The sequence below is a fragment of the Rhizopus delemar genome, genomic scaffold (assembly GCF_000149305.1).
Source record: "Rhizopus delemar RA 99-880 supercont3.6 genomic scaffold, whole genome shotgun sequence".
NCBI lineage: Eukaryota > Fungi > Mucoromycota > Mucoromycetes > Mucorales > Rhizopodaceae > Rhizopus > Rhizopus delemar.
The window spans coordinates 1,003,084-1,020,779 of NW_027137832.1; the positions used below are offsets into that span (position 1 = coordinate 1,003,084).

At 34.1% G+C, this 17,696-nt stretch overlaps 5 protein-coding genes across 5 annotated transcripts; 1 reads left to right on the plus strand and 4 right to left on the minus strand.

Annotated features, from left to right (window-relative positions):
• Positions 1–3,159: 3,159 nt before the first annotated feature.
• On the minus strand, positions 3,160–4,661 carry RO3G_08377 (uncharacterized protein; the record flags this gene model as incomplete). Its single annotated transcript, XM_067662967.1, has 5 exons — positions 3,160–3,857; positions 4,026–4,092; positions 4,149–4,237; positions 4,296–4,560; positions 4,647–4,661. The coding sequence occupies 5 exons, from the start codon at positions 4,659–4,661 to the stop codon at positions 3,160–3,162; spliced, it is 1,134 nt and encodes a 377-aa protein (XP_067519068.1).
• Positions 4,662–5,020: 359 nt separating this feature from the next.
• On the minus strand, positions 5,021–7,312 carry RO3G_08378 (uncharacterized protein; the record flags this gene model as incomplete). The annotated part of the gene is made up of 5 exons (XM_067662968.1): positions 5,021–5,735; positions 5,787–6,069; positions 6,122–6,580; positions 6,633–6,799; positions 6,858–7,312. The coding sequence occupies 5 exons, from the start codon at positions 7,310–7,312 to the stop codon at positions 5,021–5,023; spliced, it is 2,079 nt and encodes a 692-aa protein (XP_067519069.1).
• Positions 7,313–9,142: 1,830 nt separating this feature from the next.
• RO3G_08379 (uncharacterized protein) lies at positions 9,143–10,242 on the minus strand (the record flags this gene model as incomplete). The annotated part of the gene is made up of 6 exons (XM_067662969.1): positions 9,143–9,313; positions 9,372–9,483; positions 9,531–9,562; positions 9,622–9,671; positions 9,720–10,011; positions 10,222–10,242. The coding sequence occupies 6 exons, from the start codon at positions 10,240–10,242 to the stop codon at positions 9,143–9,145; spliced, it is 678 nt and encodes a 225-aa protein (XP_067519070.1).
• Positions 10,243–10,646: 404 nt separating this feature from the next.
• On the plus strand, positions 10,647–11,099 carry RO3G_08380 (60S ribosomal protein eL34; the record flags this gene model as incomplete). The annotated part of the gene is made up of 3 exons (XM_067662970.1): positions 10,647–10,725; positions 10,791–10,870; positions 10,932–11,099. The coding sequence occupies 3 exons, from the start codon at positions 10,647–10,649 to the stop codon at positions 11,097–11,099; spliced, it is 327 nt and encodes a 108-aa protein (XP_067519071.1).
• Positions 11,100–11,772: 673 nt separating this feature from the next.
• On the minus strand, positions 11,773–13,380 carry RO3G_08381 (uncharacterized protein; the record flags this gene model as incomplete). Its single annotated transcript, XM_067662971.1, has 3 exons — positions 11,773–12,795; positions 12,852–13,141; positions 13,215–13,380. The coding sequence occupies 3 exons, from the start codon at positions 13,378–13,380 to the stop codon at positions 11,773–11,775; spliced, it is 1,479 nt and encodes a 492-aa protein (XP_067519072.1).
• Between the last annotated feature and the right edge of the window lie 4,316 nt (positions 13,381–17,696).

Below are 17,696 nucleotides of genomic sequence, written 5' to 3' on the forward strand. Positions count from 1 at the left end.
ATCTACTGAAACACCATTGTCTAACTTGCATTTTATAACTGGAGTCTAAAAATGTATTTATAAAATTGCAAAAAAACTATGTATATGATATGTCCTACCCTGCCAAAGCGTACAAACTCAGTATCATAAGGAAAAAATCTGAATTGTCGTCCTTTCTTATATAAAAAATTCAGCGTTTTTACAGGTTTTACTACTGGGTATTTAAACTGAATATTGAAATCTATGTCACTAAAGAATTGTATGTGAGAAATGTTTTTCAATTGCTTTTTTAAATGTTTCTACCTTGACGGGAATGTAAGAGTTGTGACATGAGATCCAAATACTTCAATTGTATATTCCTCTGGAAGCACTTTACGTATGAAATCTTTTACTGTCTTTTGGGCTTCACTTCTTTTCCTTGTTTCTGATTCTGTAGGTGCAATGTATTTTTCAAAATCAAGTATTTCTTTTGATAACCTATTGTTGCGACTTTATAAATTGCTTATTTTTTGTGTTAATGTACTTTAGTTTACAAACCTCACCATTCCATTTGGGATAGAGAGTGTATCTGAATCACTCCAAGGTGAATCCATTTTAAAGTGGGAGAAAAAATAAATAAAGTAGTTGCATAAAACCAGAGCTGATACAAGACTATTTTTTTTTACCCTCAAATAAATTAAAAAAATTTCCAAATGAATGGGAATTTAGAGCTCCCAAAATGTGATGCCTATTTTTTTTTTTTAAGGAAAGGAAACGGTTAAAGAATGAAACTAAATGTCTTAACCATCCCTGACAGTTTGCTAGAGTAGCTTACTAATAAGTTTCCCTAGTTTGAGTGGTTAAAATGCTGTTGTCATCAAAAGATCGTCTTTTAATACCATATTCTGCTCTTTTAATAGAAAATCTGTCTTTATTCCTATTTCGACAAATTCATTTGAAAAACTAAAAAATACAGACAACATAGCCAGATGCAATTTTTCTTTCTTTTCCTCTCTCTTCTTCCTTACTAAACTTCATTAGCAACAAGCATATTCTTATCTAATTTTCTTATTAGAGAGTAACATTACTCGTGTAATAATACAGATGAAGCGAAAAAGAAGTTTGCCTTGGATCCTTTAATTCAGGAGGGTTCATCAACCAAAAACAGAAAGATAAACAAAGCTTGTTGTACGGAAATTGTTGTTAACCAACAGAATAAGATTAAAACCATACATGTATGGCTGTCAATGCTTCAGGATTTCAAGCGACTCGAGAGAAAGCTCCTGCCCAAGAAGACTCTGATAGCAATTTTTCGATCACTCATTAAATCTACTTTTAATTACATACAATCTAGTGATCCATTTGAAGGTTTCAAAAAGAAATCAGGTATACTTGCAATAGCTTGTGATTTCTCTATATGAATAAGCAAACTAGTGTAAATAATATTAGGCAAAGGAAATTCTCCTGCCAATAGTAAAAAGTTTGTCAAAGCAAAGAGGAACAAACAAAAAGAAGAAGCATTGCATAAATCTGCAGCGCCTGAACAAGAACAAGGTCTGGGCATATTTGTTATTTATCTTATTAAATCATACTAACAATGTAACAGATCGTATATGACAATAATGGCAAAGCCTTGTAGCTGTTACTCCTTTTGCAATCATTACCACTGCATCTGCTGGTAAAAGCTGTAATGATCAAGAAAGGAAGGCTTCTAAAACTATTCAAAAGAAGAAGGGCAAACAAGTAGCTCTTGGGGTTGCTAAAAAAAGAAGCTAAACAACCATCTAAAAAGTTAATAAAACACCCTACTTGTTCTTCCAGCTCTAAGCGTTCTTACCATGTCAAGAGCAAGGCAGAAGTACACAAAGAGATTACAAAAACTTCGGTTATTAAGGCAATTTTGAACAACATTTTCAAAGATGCTAATATGATTCTAGAATCCAAAGATTGGGTATTTCATATAATTTAGGTCATCTATACTGACTCTATATTTGCAAATTACTTTTAATTTGATCAAGTAAAGTGTAAGAAAGATCCCGCTTCTGTTAATCACAACTTGGATTATCAATTTTTCTCAGTTTTTTACCGGACAAGGAAAGAAATCTGATGGAGAAGGCGAGAACTGATTTGATAGGTTTTGTGAGACTTTACCTGAAAGATCAACTTGGATGAATTAAATTTCGACTATTGTCTTATTTCAGGAGCTAGCTTGCTGACCATTTCCTAATTGCCAACTGAAAACGGATATTTAGTGATGGTTCTGTCTTTGTGGTGAGAAAATGGTCTTTTCCAAACTCTAGGTTTCATGAACCCATTCGTGGTATGAGTTTTCGAAAATTTCTTTGGAAGATTGGCTTCCGCGCCCTCCTGATTGATGAGTGTCGAATAAGTCACTGATGTCATATTGTGAAGAAATGACTCTAAAGGCCGTTCGAATGGCACTGAATCCTCGTCCTTATAGAAAATGAATCCTCCCTCAAGTTATTAGATACGGCCTATTATGATGTATGAATTAAAATTACCGATTGCCCATGGTAGGGAACACTCTCGCCTCTGCAATCACAACGTAACTGCCTGCCTCAACAAGTTACATATTGTTCTTTCGCTTTGTGAGAATGACCCAATTTCGGAATGGCTCAGACACAATGTTCCTCAACGATCAAGAAGACCTAAGGATCATGCTGACGACTTACAAGACCAACATTCAGCCCGCCGCCCCAGAAACCAATAGTTTCTCCTAAACAGTTATCACTGTTCAACATTAGATACATTAGGAGTGTGATGAACATAATAGTAGCTTTTGAATTTTTATTCATTTTTTTATTATTATTTTCAACTCTCTACATACATCGATCATTCTTTCATGTATATCTACTAAGCAGAATCAAAGATGTATATAGCTTCTGTTTTATCTTATATGTATTTGTATATTTTCTTTTCTTTTCATTTAGTTCTCTTTTCTTACCAATTTCTATTCTGAATTCTTTTTGATTTTGTTACGATTCTTCATCGCTTTTTCTTACCTCTTTTCCAATTATTTCAACTTATTGTAGTGTACAGTTATCATAGCAATTTATGTATATGAAATTATATGAAATGGATAGAATTCGGGGATGTTTAATAAACAAATGAACACATTTTAGTCATTTTTAAAAAGATATAACACAGTTACTTTCTATAAATGATATACAAGTATATATTTTAATTTACAAAGTCTTCATAATTGTCCATAACATTCATTGCTTCAATGGCAATAACTTGTGAGTGAGCTGTGCTATTTTGGTAAGACTCAGGCTCATAAAGACATGATTGTTCAGGCACGTGTTCAGTCGCCATACCAGGTGTATAAGAGTAATTATATGTCTGTTCATGAAGCTCCCAAACACCGCGACGTAACAAAGGCGAGTTGTCTGAGGCTTCCTTAAATGTATCACCCTTTCCTAGTGTAGTGGGATCGCTCAATACTTGACTGTCTAGTGTTGTTGCTTCAATGTAGATTGTATAGCTACGCATGTCATTAACAATACAGCGCATCCAACCGCGAATTTTTTGACCCGCATTGACAGCCAAGGGCTCCTTAAACAAAAATCGTACTTGTTGCCAGTGTGTGCGCTCAGCTGCAGGACCGGTAGACATCTCAACTACTGTATCTACATTAGCAGCATCAGTTTGATCATAAGGAGGAGGAGCAAACACAAGGTCAAACCAACCAGCGATACCATGTATCAAGCCTGTATATTGTGCGGTCCATGCGAAGGGCATTGTAATATCCTGTAATTCCTGAATTGTTACAGTGGAAAAATCAACGGGGAATCCATTAAGAGCAGTAGGAGTTGTAATTAAACTATGAGGGTCAAAATGTCCAACAACAGGCATTCCAAACATCTCATCGCAAGCGTCTTTATAAAGTGATGTTAAATCAATACCGTAAAATGATTGTTGCTGCCTGATTGAAATGATGAATAAACTATGAATGTTTATCTTCACTATTCCCTACCAAAAGCGGGCTTTTCCCATTGTTTCACTCCAAAGAACAGCATCAGTGAACGGGGCAAGATATATATTACCTTTAGAAGGGAATAATGCCCCTCCAGGTTTCAAGTAATGGTCTCTAGCATGTATATAGCTTTCTAACTAATCTTCAAAATAAGAATCCCCTTATTAAGAGATTACTCTATGTCATGTATTACCATTCTTTCGTGAAAAAGGAGTACTCCAATTGGTTCAGAAATTATTGTATCAACTCGAGGAATAGACAAGGCAGGATCTTCAATCTTGGCTATATGATAAGAAATATTTAGAAGTCTTCTCCTATAAATATCATTCATGCTTTATACCATTAACAACTTCTATTTTATCTTTTAAGAATACATTCTTGCCATCCTTTGAAGCAGCAGTAACCAATTTTTTCATTTTGTTGGCCATGCCTGAAGCCTCTACGGCATATACCTTCTCTGCACCGGCTTGTACAGCAAAATAAGAAAGTATGCCCGAACCTGAGCCTACATCTAATATCTTTTTGTTTTTAAAATTATTTGGTCCATTTAATAAGATAGCAGAACGATAAGTTGAAGTGCGAACAGTGTCTTGCAACATATTTTGCTATATGTACACGTTTATGTCAAAACTGATTATCCTTTTATAAACTGTTCCCAAAAAAAAAGAATAGAATAGAATTCTGAACTTACCTGATGTTGAAGCATGGCGTAATATCCAAAATATTGTGGATCTCTTTGTTCTACCCCTGGAACATTCGAATTCATATTTTATATACAAAAAAAGAACAAGTATAAAAGAGTTGTAGAAAGGGGACAGTGAAAAAGTATGTCACGGCACTTATTTTCTAGCGGAATTAGTGTAGGTTGTTTTTTGAGTACATGATTTATCTCACTTGATACAAATCACCAAAAATGGGCATTTCTCTTAATTGCAATTAGCAATTTATGCTTAATGCATTTAAAAGGCTCTTTCACATTAATTTATGCAAAATACAAAAAATTTAATTCAAATAAAAAATGAAAGGGGGGGTGGAAAAAGACAAAAGCACATGTAGTATAAAAAATTAAACTTTACCGCTGATAAAGGGATGTGATAAAGCCTCTTTTGGTGTCAGTCTCTTATCAGGGCTAAGCATTAAGCATTTGTCGAGAAGATCAATAAAAGCTTGAACAAGTCTGTTTTCTTCATCTGAATTACTTGTAGAAGCAGCCATAATGCGCGATTTGAGGTCCCTTGTAGGCTTGATGAAGGTTATTTTCTTTACTATTTCATTTTTACTGACTTTGTCAATTTCATGAGACAAGAAACTGTAGTCATCTTCGAAATGCAGTGAGGTGAATTGTGCTTTTCGAAGCAACCTGTTTGGGAAACGTCCTTTAAGCTCCATAATATGCTTTAACATTTGATTATTGTTTCTTCCAGGAAACAAGATTTTTCCAGTGAACAATTCATAGAGTGTGCATCCAACAGACCAAATATCAATCGCGTAATCATAATTCAATCCAAGCATGATTTCAGGTGCACGATAGAAACGGGAGACCAAGTAGGGGGTAATGGTGTTATCACTAGCATCAGAGGCAGATCCTAAGTCACATAGTTTGAGTGTATTCCTTGATTCAGATACCAAAATATTATCTGGTTTGATGTCTGCATGGAGGATGCCGCATTTTTGCAAAAGAGACAAGCTTAAGAATAATTGTTGGGCGTAGGCACGCACAGCTTTAATACTAATACCTACGTCTTTGCCGTACTTTTTTAGGATATCACGTAAATTCATGCTAACAATAGGAATTAGAGTTGAAGACGGTATTGGTATGTAAACTAATTACCTTAATGTTTCAAATACTAAACATAAGTGATTCCTGTGTTCAAAATGCCTTTTCAAACGGATAACATGCTTTTTGTTATCAGGATCTGCTTCCATAAGCTTTTTAAGAAACGTTAATTCTTTTTGTCCAGCTTTATACATTGTCTCATTACTGCGAATCAGTTTGATGGCTACTTCTTCATCTGTGGTTTGGTCTTTAGCACGAACAACAGAGCTAAATACACCTCGACCCAAATTAGCTAATACTTTATATCTTCCATCTAATATTTCTCCAATTCTTGTAGCTATATTAATATAAATAAGTATACAGGATTAAGCAACGATAACGGTATTTACAATAATAGCCTTCAGCATCATCCCAATTGTCAGTTAAACTAGGATTAGTTGCAGCGGCCATGTTTGATAATAAAGCATTTTGTCCTGTTTTAATATCAGTAGCAGCAGCAAACATATCTAAGTTATCAGAAAACATGTCAATTTCAGTCATTTGATTAATAACAGATGGTTTCTCTAACTTTTCCGTGTAATCCGAAGCAAGCATATCTGCCTGACTATCAATTCCTTCGGATACCTTTTCCTGATGATCTTTAGATTTTAATAAATCGGTTTCGGATGCCGTATGACGAAGTTCTTTTATACGATCCATAGAGGGGTCATAATCTGCTGCAGATACATCATTTGGTGACTCCATAGTAGTATCCTCAATAGCATCGGTCTTTTCTACAGTACTATTATTCTTATCGTCTTCGGCATTATCATCTTTTAATAATTGAAAAGGAGTAGAGGCAGATGTTGCTAATAAAACAGTAAGAATATGGTTCAAGCTAAACAGTTAGATACAAGTTACCTGCAGATGTAACTGGAGAAGCATGGGTAGTAGTAGAGGTTTCTTTATATTTATTCAAAATGGCCATTCTTCGTTTTCTTCGTTCTTCAATTAATCTATCTTCTTCTTTTTGCTTCTCTTCTTCATCTTTAATTTCAATATCAGGCAAAGGTTCTTCTTTAACAACTCTATAACAGCTGTTCAATGCTAATGCTTATATACATATTTAAAAACGCTCCATCTTACCTTTCGTCTTTTTTAGATAACTCTTCTTTTGATTGAAGCGACTTATTTTCTTCTTTGACAAAATCTTCTCTGCGTTTTCTTTCCAAACTGTGACTACTTTTTTGTCTTTCTTCTCGATTGCGATCATTGTATTTATCATCTCGATTACGACCGTCGTATTTGCTTCGTTCATATCTATACTTTTCTTCTCTGCTCATTTTTCGAGGCGGTGAGCGGCGATGATATCTTCTTTCGTAATCTCTAGAATGCTTTGTGTGAGAAGGAGATCGACTCAAATGTCGTTCTGGGCTGTGTCTTCTTGCCAATCTTTCATATTCGGTAAAAGGATCTTCAGCACGACCTTTCTTATAGTGCATGTCATGGTGTTCATCATTAGAGCGTTTTCTATTCGATCTTGCTTCTAAATAAGCGTTGATTTCGCCTTCTTCGACGTCAATGCGTTCTACTGGAGCCATTGTTATTTTTCACAAAAGAGTTAAAAAAGAAAATTGACCGTTTAGGATTCAGCGTAAATAATATCGCAAACTTAAACCAATACCAAATGACGTAATAATAACTTAGGAGTCCGAAAACCAAATTAAGTAGTCATGTTCAAATTAACACGTCATCAAGATACAATGGCTGAGAGTCAAATACCACATAACATAGAAGTCACATGTTGACAACGATGTAAACCAAAAGAAACAGTGTAAACTATTGAATATAGTAGTCAAGATCGTGCCTGTCCCTTTTGAGGGATACTTTCTCTTTTGAAAGAAGTGATTTTATAGTGCTACAAAAAAAAGAATTGCTTTAAATACAAAAGTGCCTTTAGTGCTACAGATGATTTCTATTTTTCCTAGCTAAATTGTGCATTTGAAATAATGACAATGAATGAGAAATAATGAAGGATTTGGTTCCTAAAATAAGCAATATTTTAGATTTTTTTTATAGCGAAGATAATGAAATAAGTCAGATAGGATTGTCTTTATTTGTATATAATGCATGAGTAGCTCACAGAATATTCCAATCGATAGACGCTTTATCGGAAAGACCTAAATAGAACTCAATATGCGTATCATTTGGATTAGGAATGACACTCCTAATAGGTTGATTAAGAGGGAAAAGCTTCTTTTTATAAATATCTGATATCACTATACGCTTTCCTGGTGGTGGTGGTGTTGATAAGTCAATCTCCGATAGCAGATCGCGAAATGTATACGTGTCTGTAATAGCTAAGTTACGAATGTAGTAAGTCGAGCTATTGTTCAAACTTCGAAGTGAGACAGTTTCAATGATTGGCTGCTGTTGCATAAAAGAAAGCTGGCGCTGCAAACTATATGTCAGTGAATTTAATGAATTATTACGCAGTGGGGGTAATAACTGTGAAGAAAAGCTGCAAGAAGGGGTTTGATGAGTATCAAGTAAATATGGTATATTGTGGGTTAATAGAGGAGTAGATATGCTCAAGCTTGGTTCAACGCTTCTTTTTCTTTTCATAAAACTCGGTGAAGCATTAGGATGTGAATGTGGCTGTTCATAAGGTAAATCGCGTAGTTTAGCTGCGAGTTCAGAATATCGGGAGTGATTGTTTGAATAGGTAGTACCATTAGAATCAGTATTTATTGGTAGGACTTGATTGCCTCGCTGATGCTTTTTTTTGGCTCTGTACAAAGTACTTGAATGTGCCTTGCAGAGTGATACTTCCGTCATTTCTTTTAAGCCCAAAATTTTTTTTTCTTCATCTCTGTAAATACTGTGTGTAAATTCACTTAGCCATCTTGTTGTGAACTCATAATCCTCTTTATCTTGTTTGTTAAGTTTTTTCGCCCTTGAATCGAGGCCGTTTTGGGGTAAATTCTTTCCTCGGCGTGGCTGCATTTCTATGCATTGACAGTTTATACCATAGTACTAGAAAATGAAAAGTTAATATCTTCTTCATATTCATCTAATATTTATATTCCTTACTCCAGAGCATGTAAAGCAAACAGCGCATATAATGCATGCATTCTAAATTTTTCATAACAAGGAAAAGTTAGGTACTTCGAGTTCCCGTGTTAGTTTAGACATATACCTTTCTTGTAGCTAGTGGACGTCCAAGATTACTACAGTTTTTGTTTGGAATGGGCATTTGTTGATTAAGTGGAAGTTCTGTTACTATTTGTGCCAGTTGAAATAAATTATTTCCAGTCATGAAGAAAAGATAGAAAAAAAAAATAAACAGAAAAAAATAAGGAGAATACTGATTTATAAGGAAGTTAAGTTTTCCTTTGGCAACGTTTCATTTTATTCATAGGATCTAAAAATTACGCTTCTTTTGTTTGAACCGCCCAAGTTAAATAAGCAATAGCAACCGTATCCAGCATACGATCTTTAACAACGACTTCATTTTGGATGTCATGGTTTCCTTCTTCCAAATTGCTCGGAAGTGTATAATCCGAGCCAGCAGTCAATAACCCGCGCGCTTTCTTTTTGTACTATATATTGAACATTAATAAAACAAACAAATAAAAAACAAGCTTATACGTGTTTTACTTCTATTTTGATATTTTTTAATATTGCTCTGTCTTTCTTTTTAAGATTGCTCATTAATGTTAATCCACCCACTGTTTCCGCAAACGTTGCAATGGCTGTGTTGTGGATTCTGCTTGTTTTAATCAGTTAAAATAGAGTTGTGGGATTTATTTTTGTTACCCTTGTTGTGAGTCGTGTGTACGACGACGATCCTGGGTATATGTTTTGTCAAGTAAAATGAAAAATTTTGCTGTTATATATAAACACTTACCCGCAATATAGCTGTACAAAATCCTTTTGAAAATGTTGAAATCCGCATATCTATTTTATTATTAGTATTTTATGTAAAACGCGTATATTCAAGTTTACCAATGGAACGTGCGTAAGGGTCACTTTGGCTCAGCAGGTAGGAAAATGTCCAAGGTCGGAAAAGCTTAACGACTGGCTTTCCAAGTTTATCCCAAATTAATAAGGGATGTAGTCCATGTCTCAAAGTAATTATGATATATATGATGTAAGCACTAGTTGCTAAAGCGAGAACTGCAACACATCGAATAAAGATTGTCCATTCAAGTCTAAGGATGACTTGTATCAGATCAATTGTAGCTTCTAAATGAGCATAAAATGCTGATACCAGTGGTGATTGAGTTGAATCAATTAGCTTCATTTAGAAAAAACAGGAAAAGAAAAAAGAAAAAAGAAAAAAAAAAAAAAAAAAAGAAGAAAAAAAAGAAACGAAAAGCGGATTCCAAAAAAAAGGAAAAAGAAATAAAGTATTATATAATAATAATCTTTATACTTTGTAGGTAGAAAAGACTATTTTTCATCGTAAAGAAATATTTTACTGTCGTTGTTGTTTTTGTCCTCTTACTGTACCATGATCTGTATACATTGTTTTAATCAATATTTGATAAAATCAATAAGTTCTTTCATTTTATATTATCATAGCAAATCATCAAATAAAAATTCTCTAAAAGCGCAAACTTTAAGAAAAGAAAGTAAAAATACACTTGATCAAGTTAAAAATTACTATTTATTAGAAAGTACGAGTTGACATGTTCCGGACCGGACTTTTATGTTCTTCGCAATAGAGTTCATCCTTTTGAAGAGCAAGCAGTAGGCGTAACAAAGAATCCTTCTTTTCCCAAAACCATAGGTAAGATCATCCATCCTTTATAAGAAATACACAGAGTGGAAGATTAATAGGAGAGTGTGGGGGAAAACACATGGACTAGAATATATTGTTTTCTGACGTGGAATGGAAATTGACTTTTTTTTTATCTATAAAAGATCACAATGGCTCAACGTCTCACCTACAGACGCCGCTGCTCTTACAACACTCGCTCCAACCGTGTCAAGGCTGTCAAGACTCCTGGTAAATATACGATCGATTCTAGTGAAACATTGGTTAATTAACAACTTCATGTACAACGCTTATAGGTGGAAACTTAGTCTACCACTACCAAAAGAAGCCTGTTAAGGCTCCTCGTTGTGGTGACTGTGGTGAAGCTCTCGCTGGTGTAAGTGATTACTCTAAGCATTTATCCTGAATTAGATCAACTCATTTATACAATAACATAGATCAAAGCTCTTCGTCCTCGTGAATTCGCTACTGTCTCCAAGACCAAGAAGACCGTTAGCCGTGCCTATGGTGGTTCTCGCTGTGCTCACTGTGTCAGAAACCGTATTGTTCGTGCTTTCTTGATTGAAGAACAAAAGATCGTCAAGAAGGTCCTTAAGGGTCAATAAATATCTATTATTTGATTTTTTTCCAGACAAAACGAATAATAAAATAATGGTTTTTATTACAAATTATACGAAAATCTAATTTTTTTGACGCTTGCCAGAACCTGTATTGCTATTCAAGGCTCCTTTACGTTTAACAGAAGCAACCAATTGCTGAAGTGATGATTTGTTATCTTTTGCCGGCTTATTTTTCTCCTTTTTCCATTCATCTTTGTCTTTGTTGTCTTGCTTCATTTTAGCATGTCTAGCATCCAGCAATTTTTGCATACTCTTTGTCTTTTTAAAGTGTGGGTTAGTTGGATCAATAGCAAAATGATGCGAGTCTTGAATGGCAGCAAAACGAGGATCGTTAACATCAATATTAAATTCATCTTCTGTTTGATCTTCTTTTTTCCCTTTGTTCTTCTTGTTCTTCTTCTTCTTTTCCATTTTTTCTTTCTTCAAAACTTCCTTCATATTAAAGCCTTCATTTTCACCATCTTCGCCCATAAGCAACTCAAGCTCGGCGCGTTCACGGGCCTTTTGTTCACGTTCTTCTTTAGAGGCCCTCTTTTTCTTCTTTTTGTCATTCTTATCGATATCTACAAAGCCTTCAGCTGCCATCTCGGACATAGCCTCTTTAAAGTAAGCGTCGTTCTCCACTTCTCCGTCCATGTCAGCTAAACAACAAAATAATTTAGTTGAGTTTTAATAAATCTGTTGTGAACTTACATTCCTCTTCCTCTTGTTTGGATGGTTGTTGCTTAGAGGCTTTCTTTGCCTTCTTCTTTTCTTTGACCTTGCGCATGTATTTCTCTATAGATGTTTCATCCTTATTCTCTTCATCATCATCCTGTTCTTGTTTACTCTTAACAGCTGCACCTGCTGCTTCACTCAAACCGGGAGTAAATGTGATTTCCATATCTCCTTCCTCCTCCTCACTATCTGCTTTGTCTGCATAGGCATTTCCATTATTAGACTCTAGTAGTTTTCTATACTTCTCTCTAAGCATATCCACATTCTCTTCTTCCTCTTCTTCATCTGAAGATGCAAGATAAGCATCAAAATCAAGATCCTTCAAATCCTCTTGGGTGAAATCACGTCTAGTAACATGATAACGATCAACATCATCTTCATCCCAAGTAAGAGTGACCTTTGTTCTTTGCAATGCTTCTGTTGTAAATTTGGTCGGTGTATAGTTATCAGGTACCACTGTAGCTTTATCTTTAGGCTCATCATCAAATGTCATGTCTTCGGGTATATAACGTAGATCAAAGAAATTAGCACTGCTTTCATATTCTGTGTTATCGCAGCTCTTGTAAATCACTTTGGCTGTCTGAGCACTATCACATTGTATGACTGCGTAATAATATTTGAGTCGGTCAAGCTGATATTTGCGAAGTGCTTCTTGATCAAAATCTCGACCATCTCCTTCTTCTAATTGGTTTTTGATAATAGTTTCTTCTGTTACTTCATTATCATCTTCATCTTCGTCCTCGCTTTCTTCTTTCTTTTTGAATATATCTTTAGGAGGACCATGAATTTCTTCTGAAGCCAAGCGTTCTTTACCAAATTCCGAAGGATAGATTGTCACACTCTTTATGATGCCTGTATCAGGCTTAAAGCCATTCAAGGCTTTTAAAATATCCACAGCTTTAATCTTATCCCAATCCATGTTAACAAGAGCCAATCTACTTGTTTCATCCCCTTCTTGGATACGCTAAACATCACAGCCTTTTTAGCTTGAATAATAAATAATAAAAATTATTTTCTTACTTGAATAGAGTCCAATTCGTCAGGTTCACTCTCCAAATCTTCCTCGTTATCACTTTCGTCGTCTGATTCTGAAGAAGAAATTTCTCCTCGACCACGCATTGGGTCATAACCAGCGGCTAACTTCTCGTCCAATATATTCTCTTCATCCTCAGCTAATTCTTTTTCTAATTCTTCCAACGTTTTTTCTTCTTCTGACTCGTCTTCTTCTTCGTTCTCCAATTTATAATAACGTTTAAGTTGTTTTTCGGCAGTGTCTTGCTTTAATTTGCGGCCATACTTATCCACACGAGCTACAAGATTATGTTAGTTATACTTTTGTATTATAGACAAATAAAAAGAAGACAAATTAAATGTTGAACATACGAGCGTCACTGAATTCAGTAGAGTTCATCATGGAAGCAAATCGTTTATCAATTGTCACTTTCATATCCTTCTTCTTTGGTCTCAAAAATCGAGGATCATTGTGGACGCTTGCGAAACGTGGATCTTTTGTAACAGGCTTTTTTTCCTTATTGTTGAATTTGGACATACTTGACTATATATAAAAAAAAAAAAGAAAAAAAAAACAGCATGGAAAAATAAGTGTAAAGAAGAACTCATAGTCACTGATAAGCCACATTCCGGAGTTTGATTGGTAGTGTTCCTGAGCTTGTCAGAAAAATAAAAAAAAATGTAACATAAGTTTACTATTTTTCATAATGATTATAATGAAAGGCATTCGGAATATCAATTACAGATAAAACTTGTTTTATTCATAAAAACATTGCCAAAAGGTTTCGAATTGGATCTACATCTAAATTGGCTGATAGTCCAAAAACCTTTTTCTGAATTGTTTATGCATACCATTTGCGTAATAAAATACCTACTTCCAACAAAGCTCGTAATTTACTTCGCTCTTTTTTTTTATTATTGTTTATTTTTGTTCTCTATCAACTGCAAATCAGGATATCGCAATAAAAATAAAAGGAGTTTACAAAAAAATAAAGTTTGATGGAAATAATCATTTGTATCTGAAGAAAAAGATATAATTAAATGGGAAATCTTTGATTTAAATGAGGTAGTTGATAGTTGTACTATAGCTAGACGATTGGATACTTATGCAAAATCTAATTGGAAAGAGAGGTCTATAAAAGTAAGTTAATGCAACTTATGGTAAGGACTTGACAGTATCTTTATGGAAAACATATACATATATATAAAAAGAAAGGCCTCAAATGTGCAGAAGCTAAAGAACTTTAAAGTTTTAGCTTAATTCGCACGACTTCCGAGAAAATATAGCACAACCTATTGTGAATCCTACTGCAATAATTAATGATAATTACCTGAATCACAGTTTAGCAGCAATTTACTACTGCTTTTTATGGGGACTAGAAAGAAAGGAGAAAGGCATTGATTCAGTAGAGTATGCTATCTTTATTTGATTTGTTCGTTCTCTAGTTTATCATCCAAAGGCTATTATGGCATACAATAAAGAATGTTTGCAGAGAAAGATTAATAATGAAATATAGAATATTATAAAATCGAAACAAGCATTTTCCTTCGATAAAAGTAAAATCAAATTGAGTTTGAAGGCAAATGGAAATATCCAATATATTGCGTCTAGGGAATCAGCTGCTTGTAAACTACTATGCTCTTCATCATGAGCATGAAGATACATATAAATTTACATTTAACCAACAGTTCAGTTATTATATTTGTCAGTTAGTAAACTATAGGCAAGTGACCAATAAAAAAGGCCAATGTCAAAGCTGGTGCAAGCTGGAGGTGTCTTTTAAAGCGCTTACTACAGCGTAAGGTATAATGCTACGTTGCTTGGTGGAACAATTCAATGTTTATCTGAGGCATGTACCCAAGTACCCAAATCATGCGCTTATGCTATATTTATAGCTTTTGAATCACTATTAATGATATACTTTAAACGTATTTTGTAAGTCTAATTGACAAGACTTATGTGTTTATTTATAAGCATAAAAATTTTATTTAATTACTGATACACTTTATTCCGAAATTATTGGTACACTTTTGAGAAAAAAATTCGTGCAGAAGTAAACATAAGTTTAGAGTAGAAGCAAGAGCAAAAGTAGAAGAAAAATCGGTGCAAAAGATAGAATAAGGATAATAGCAATAATGAGTACATATAATAAAAGAAAAAAAAAAGATAGTAGGTAGTTTCTGCTCCTTTGTTCATAGAATTGATACTAACAATGTTATTGGGTCATAACATCACTTTGATCATTACCGATTTGATTAATAGTTTCAGCAGTAACACTATGAGTAGAGAAACAAAAGTTAGATATTGAAAGGACTCAACAGAAGCACTTGTCAATAGATCGTCAAAATATAGAATACCTAAACAAACATTCAAGTCATCGACCCAGATCCAAAATCCAAATAATAAAAAGCCACGATTATTCTGCATCAAGACAAAGGAATGAAGACGTAGCTTCTCAAACTAGAGATAATAAACATGTACAAAGAATAACTATCCTTCTTCTATTAAAAGGGTCCTATTGCTTGTAACTTATTTGGTTACCAATTCTCTTAAATGAGTACAGTGGCATTGCTTATTCTTTGCTATGAAATATATTAAAATAAAGCTAATGACTAAACATAATTATGAATGCATCAATAAATGAATAGAACGAAATGATCATGAGACGCTCTGTAGCATGATAGAAGAATGGGGGGATTGCTCTGCTTTTGCACATGTACCCAAGTCAAGGATCAAAACAATAACTATTTTGGGTATTATTTCTCCTTATTGTGTAATAAACATCAAAGAAGACCAAGGGAACCAGTCTCTTCGAAGAAGAGAAAGGCAGCAGGTGGTGCCCAGGCTGTTGAAAATACCAAAGATGGAACTGTCACTGGACATTATTTCAATTCCATTGCAAGCACCCTTGATATTTTGGGTTAGCATGAGCAGTTTAAGAACAATTAAATAGCTATGGGCAATGCTCCTATTCACAAGAATGTTGATATCAAAAATATTGAGCAGCTTGATTAAGGCTGTGTTTATGTTCCGGCTTACTCCTCTGAGCTCAGCCCAATAGAACAGTTTTGGACAGTATATAAAAGTAAGCTTAAAAGAAAAAAGCTTTTGCAGGAAGAGACATGATCGTCTAGAAATGAACGTGCATACAACAGAGCCCTTTTGAGCGATCTTCAAGGATTTTGTAGATATCAACCGCTAGATCGAGGACTTCTTGAACAGTAAGCCAATTTAGTATTCTTTTCTTTAAAAATAATTTTTTTTGAGCTTGAATCAATTTTTATTTTTGAACCATATGAATTTTTCTTAAGGTGTATGAATGATTTGTAAAAATAGTGTAAAACTTTATCTTGATCCCAAAGGGGTTTTTAGCTTCCATTCAATTTTTTATTGATCTGACCAGGGCGAAAACGATGCAATATTAGACATCATGAGCTCAAAGTGGTCATTAATTTTTTATAAATAAAAGCAGGAATTTAAACGTAAACTTTATCGACCACAGTATTTTTATTCTCGAGCCCAGAGGGGTTTTTAGCTACTTTTATCGTCCAGAACTGACCAGGGCAAAAAACGATGTAATAAAACATCACGTACCCAATTTGGTTTTATATTTTGTTATTGAATAAAAATTTCTTTAAACGTATAAATTTATCGATGCCTCCAGAATATACTGTGAATAACGCCAAAATTCTATTGCTATTCTCTAGCATATCAAGGAAATTTGCAACGGCCTAATAAAATTGAGTGAACTGAAGGGGTAAGGATAACAATTGTCAATGTATGCTAACCGCTTTAAGACTCTGCAGTCTTGATAAGTTTTTTCATGTACTTGTTTACATGCTTTCAATACATGATGAGGAACACTACAACCATCATGAATATAACTCTAGATGGCTATCCTTGCTAAAGCTGCTTGGCATTTTACCAAAACTATTTTTCAGCAGGTGTTTATTACTACTAGTGTAGATGCATTATTTTGCTTTATCATTGAGAAGTTACCTAGAGGATACGAGTATCAACTAAAGATGTTCATTAGACTTCTCAACTTAAGAACTTCAAGGGTAAGAAATTCATGCAAGGCTTATTTTTTGTAATGTATCAAACAGTTTACCCTTGGTGTCAAAGCATGTGGTACAACATGCTTTGACACCGTGATATGAGTGATTCCAAGAACATGACTAGCATAAGCATTCCGTGTGAAAAGAAAGGCCATCGTTTTTTCGAATATATCAATGATTGTTCTTCTAATCATTGTCATAAACAGAATAGTTTCAATAGATTTTGGTTTTTACATGTAAAGTTCATATTTTTATAGAAATATAAATCTGATTTGTCAAAGAATCAATTTTTTTGTCAAGTTTATTTTTTTATTTGAATTTGTTTCATAAATTTGTCTGTGATTCAATTTACTTTGTTTTTGGCAAAATCATTTAATCATTTGTATTATTTTTATATTCATATACTCTTTGGTGTGCTTCAACTAACATTAAAACTGCTAGCTATAAAAAACCAATTTTACTTTTGTCTGAAAAAATAGTCAAAACTGTCTAAATTCAGCGTAGATAGTGTAAAAGACGCGGTTATTTTTTAAATAATAAACAATAAAAACTCAGTCAAACTCCGACTCAGTAGAGAATCTTTTATTCTCCTTTCTTTCCCCTTTTTTTTTTCTTTTTTTTAATCCCACTTGGAGTAGCTCATCATCCTCTCAATTGTAAGCTTACAACTCTTGAGCCTTGTTTCTATTGACAATAAAAGCTCATTTTTAGATGACTATATTTACACCTGTTATAAAACTGCCTAAGCGAAAGCCTAGCTTAATAGCCAAGCAGTATGAGATATTTGAACCCACT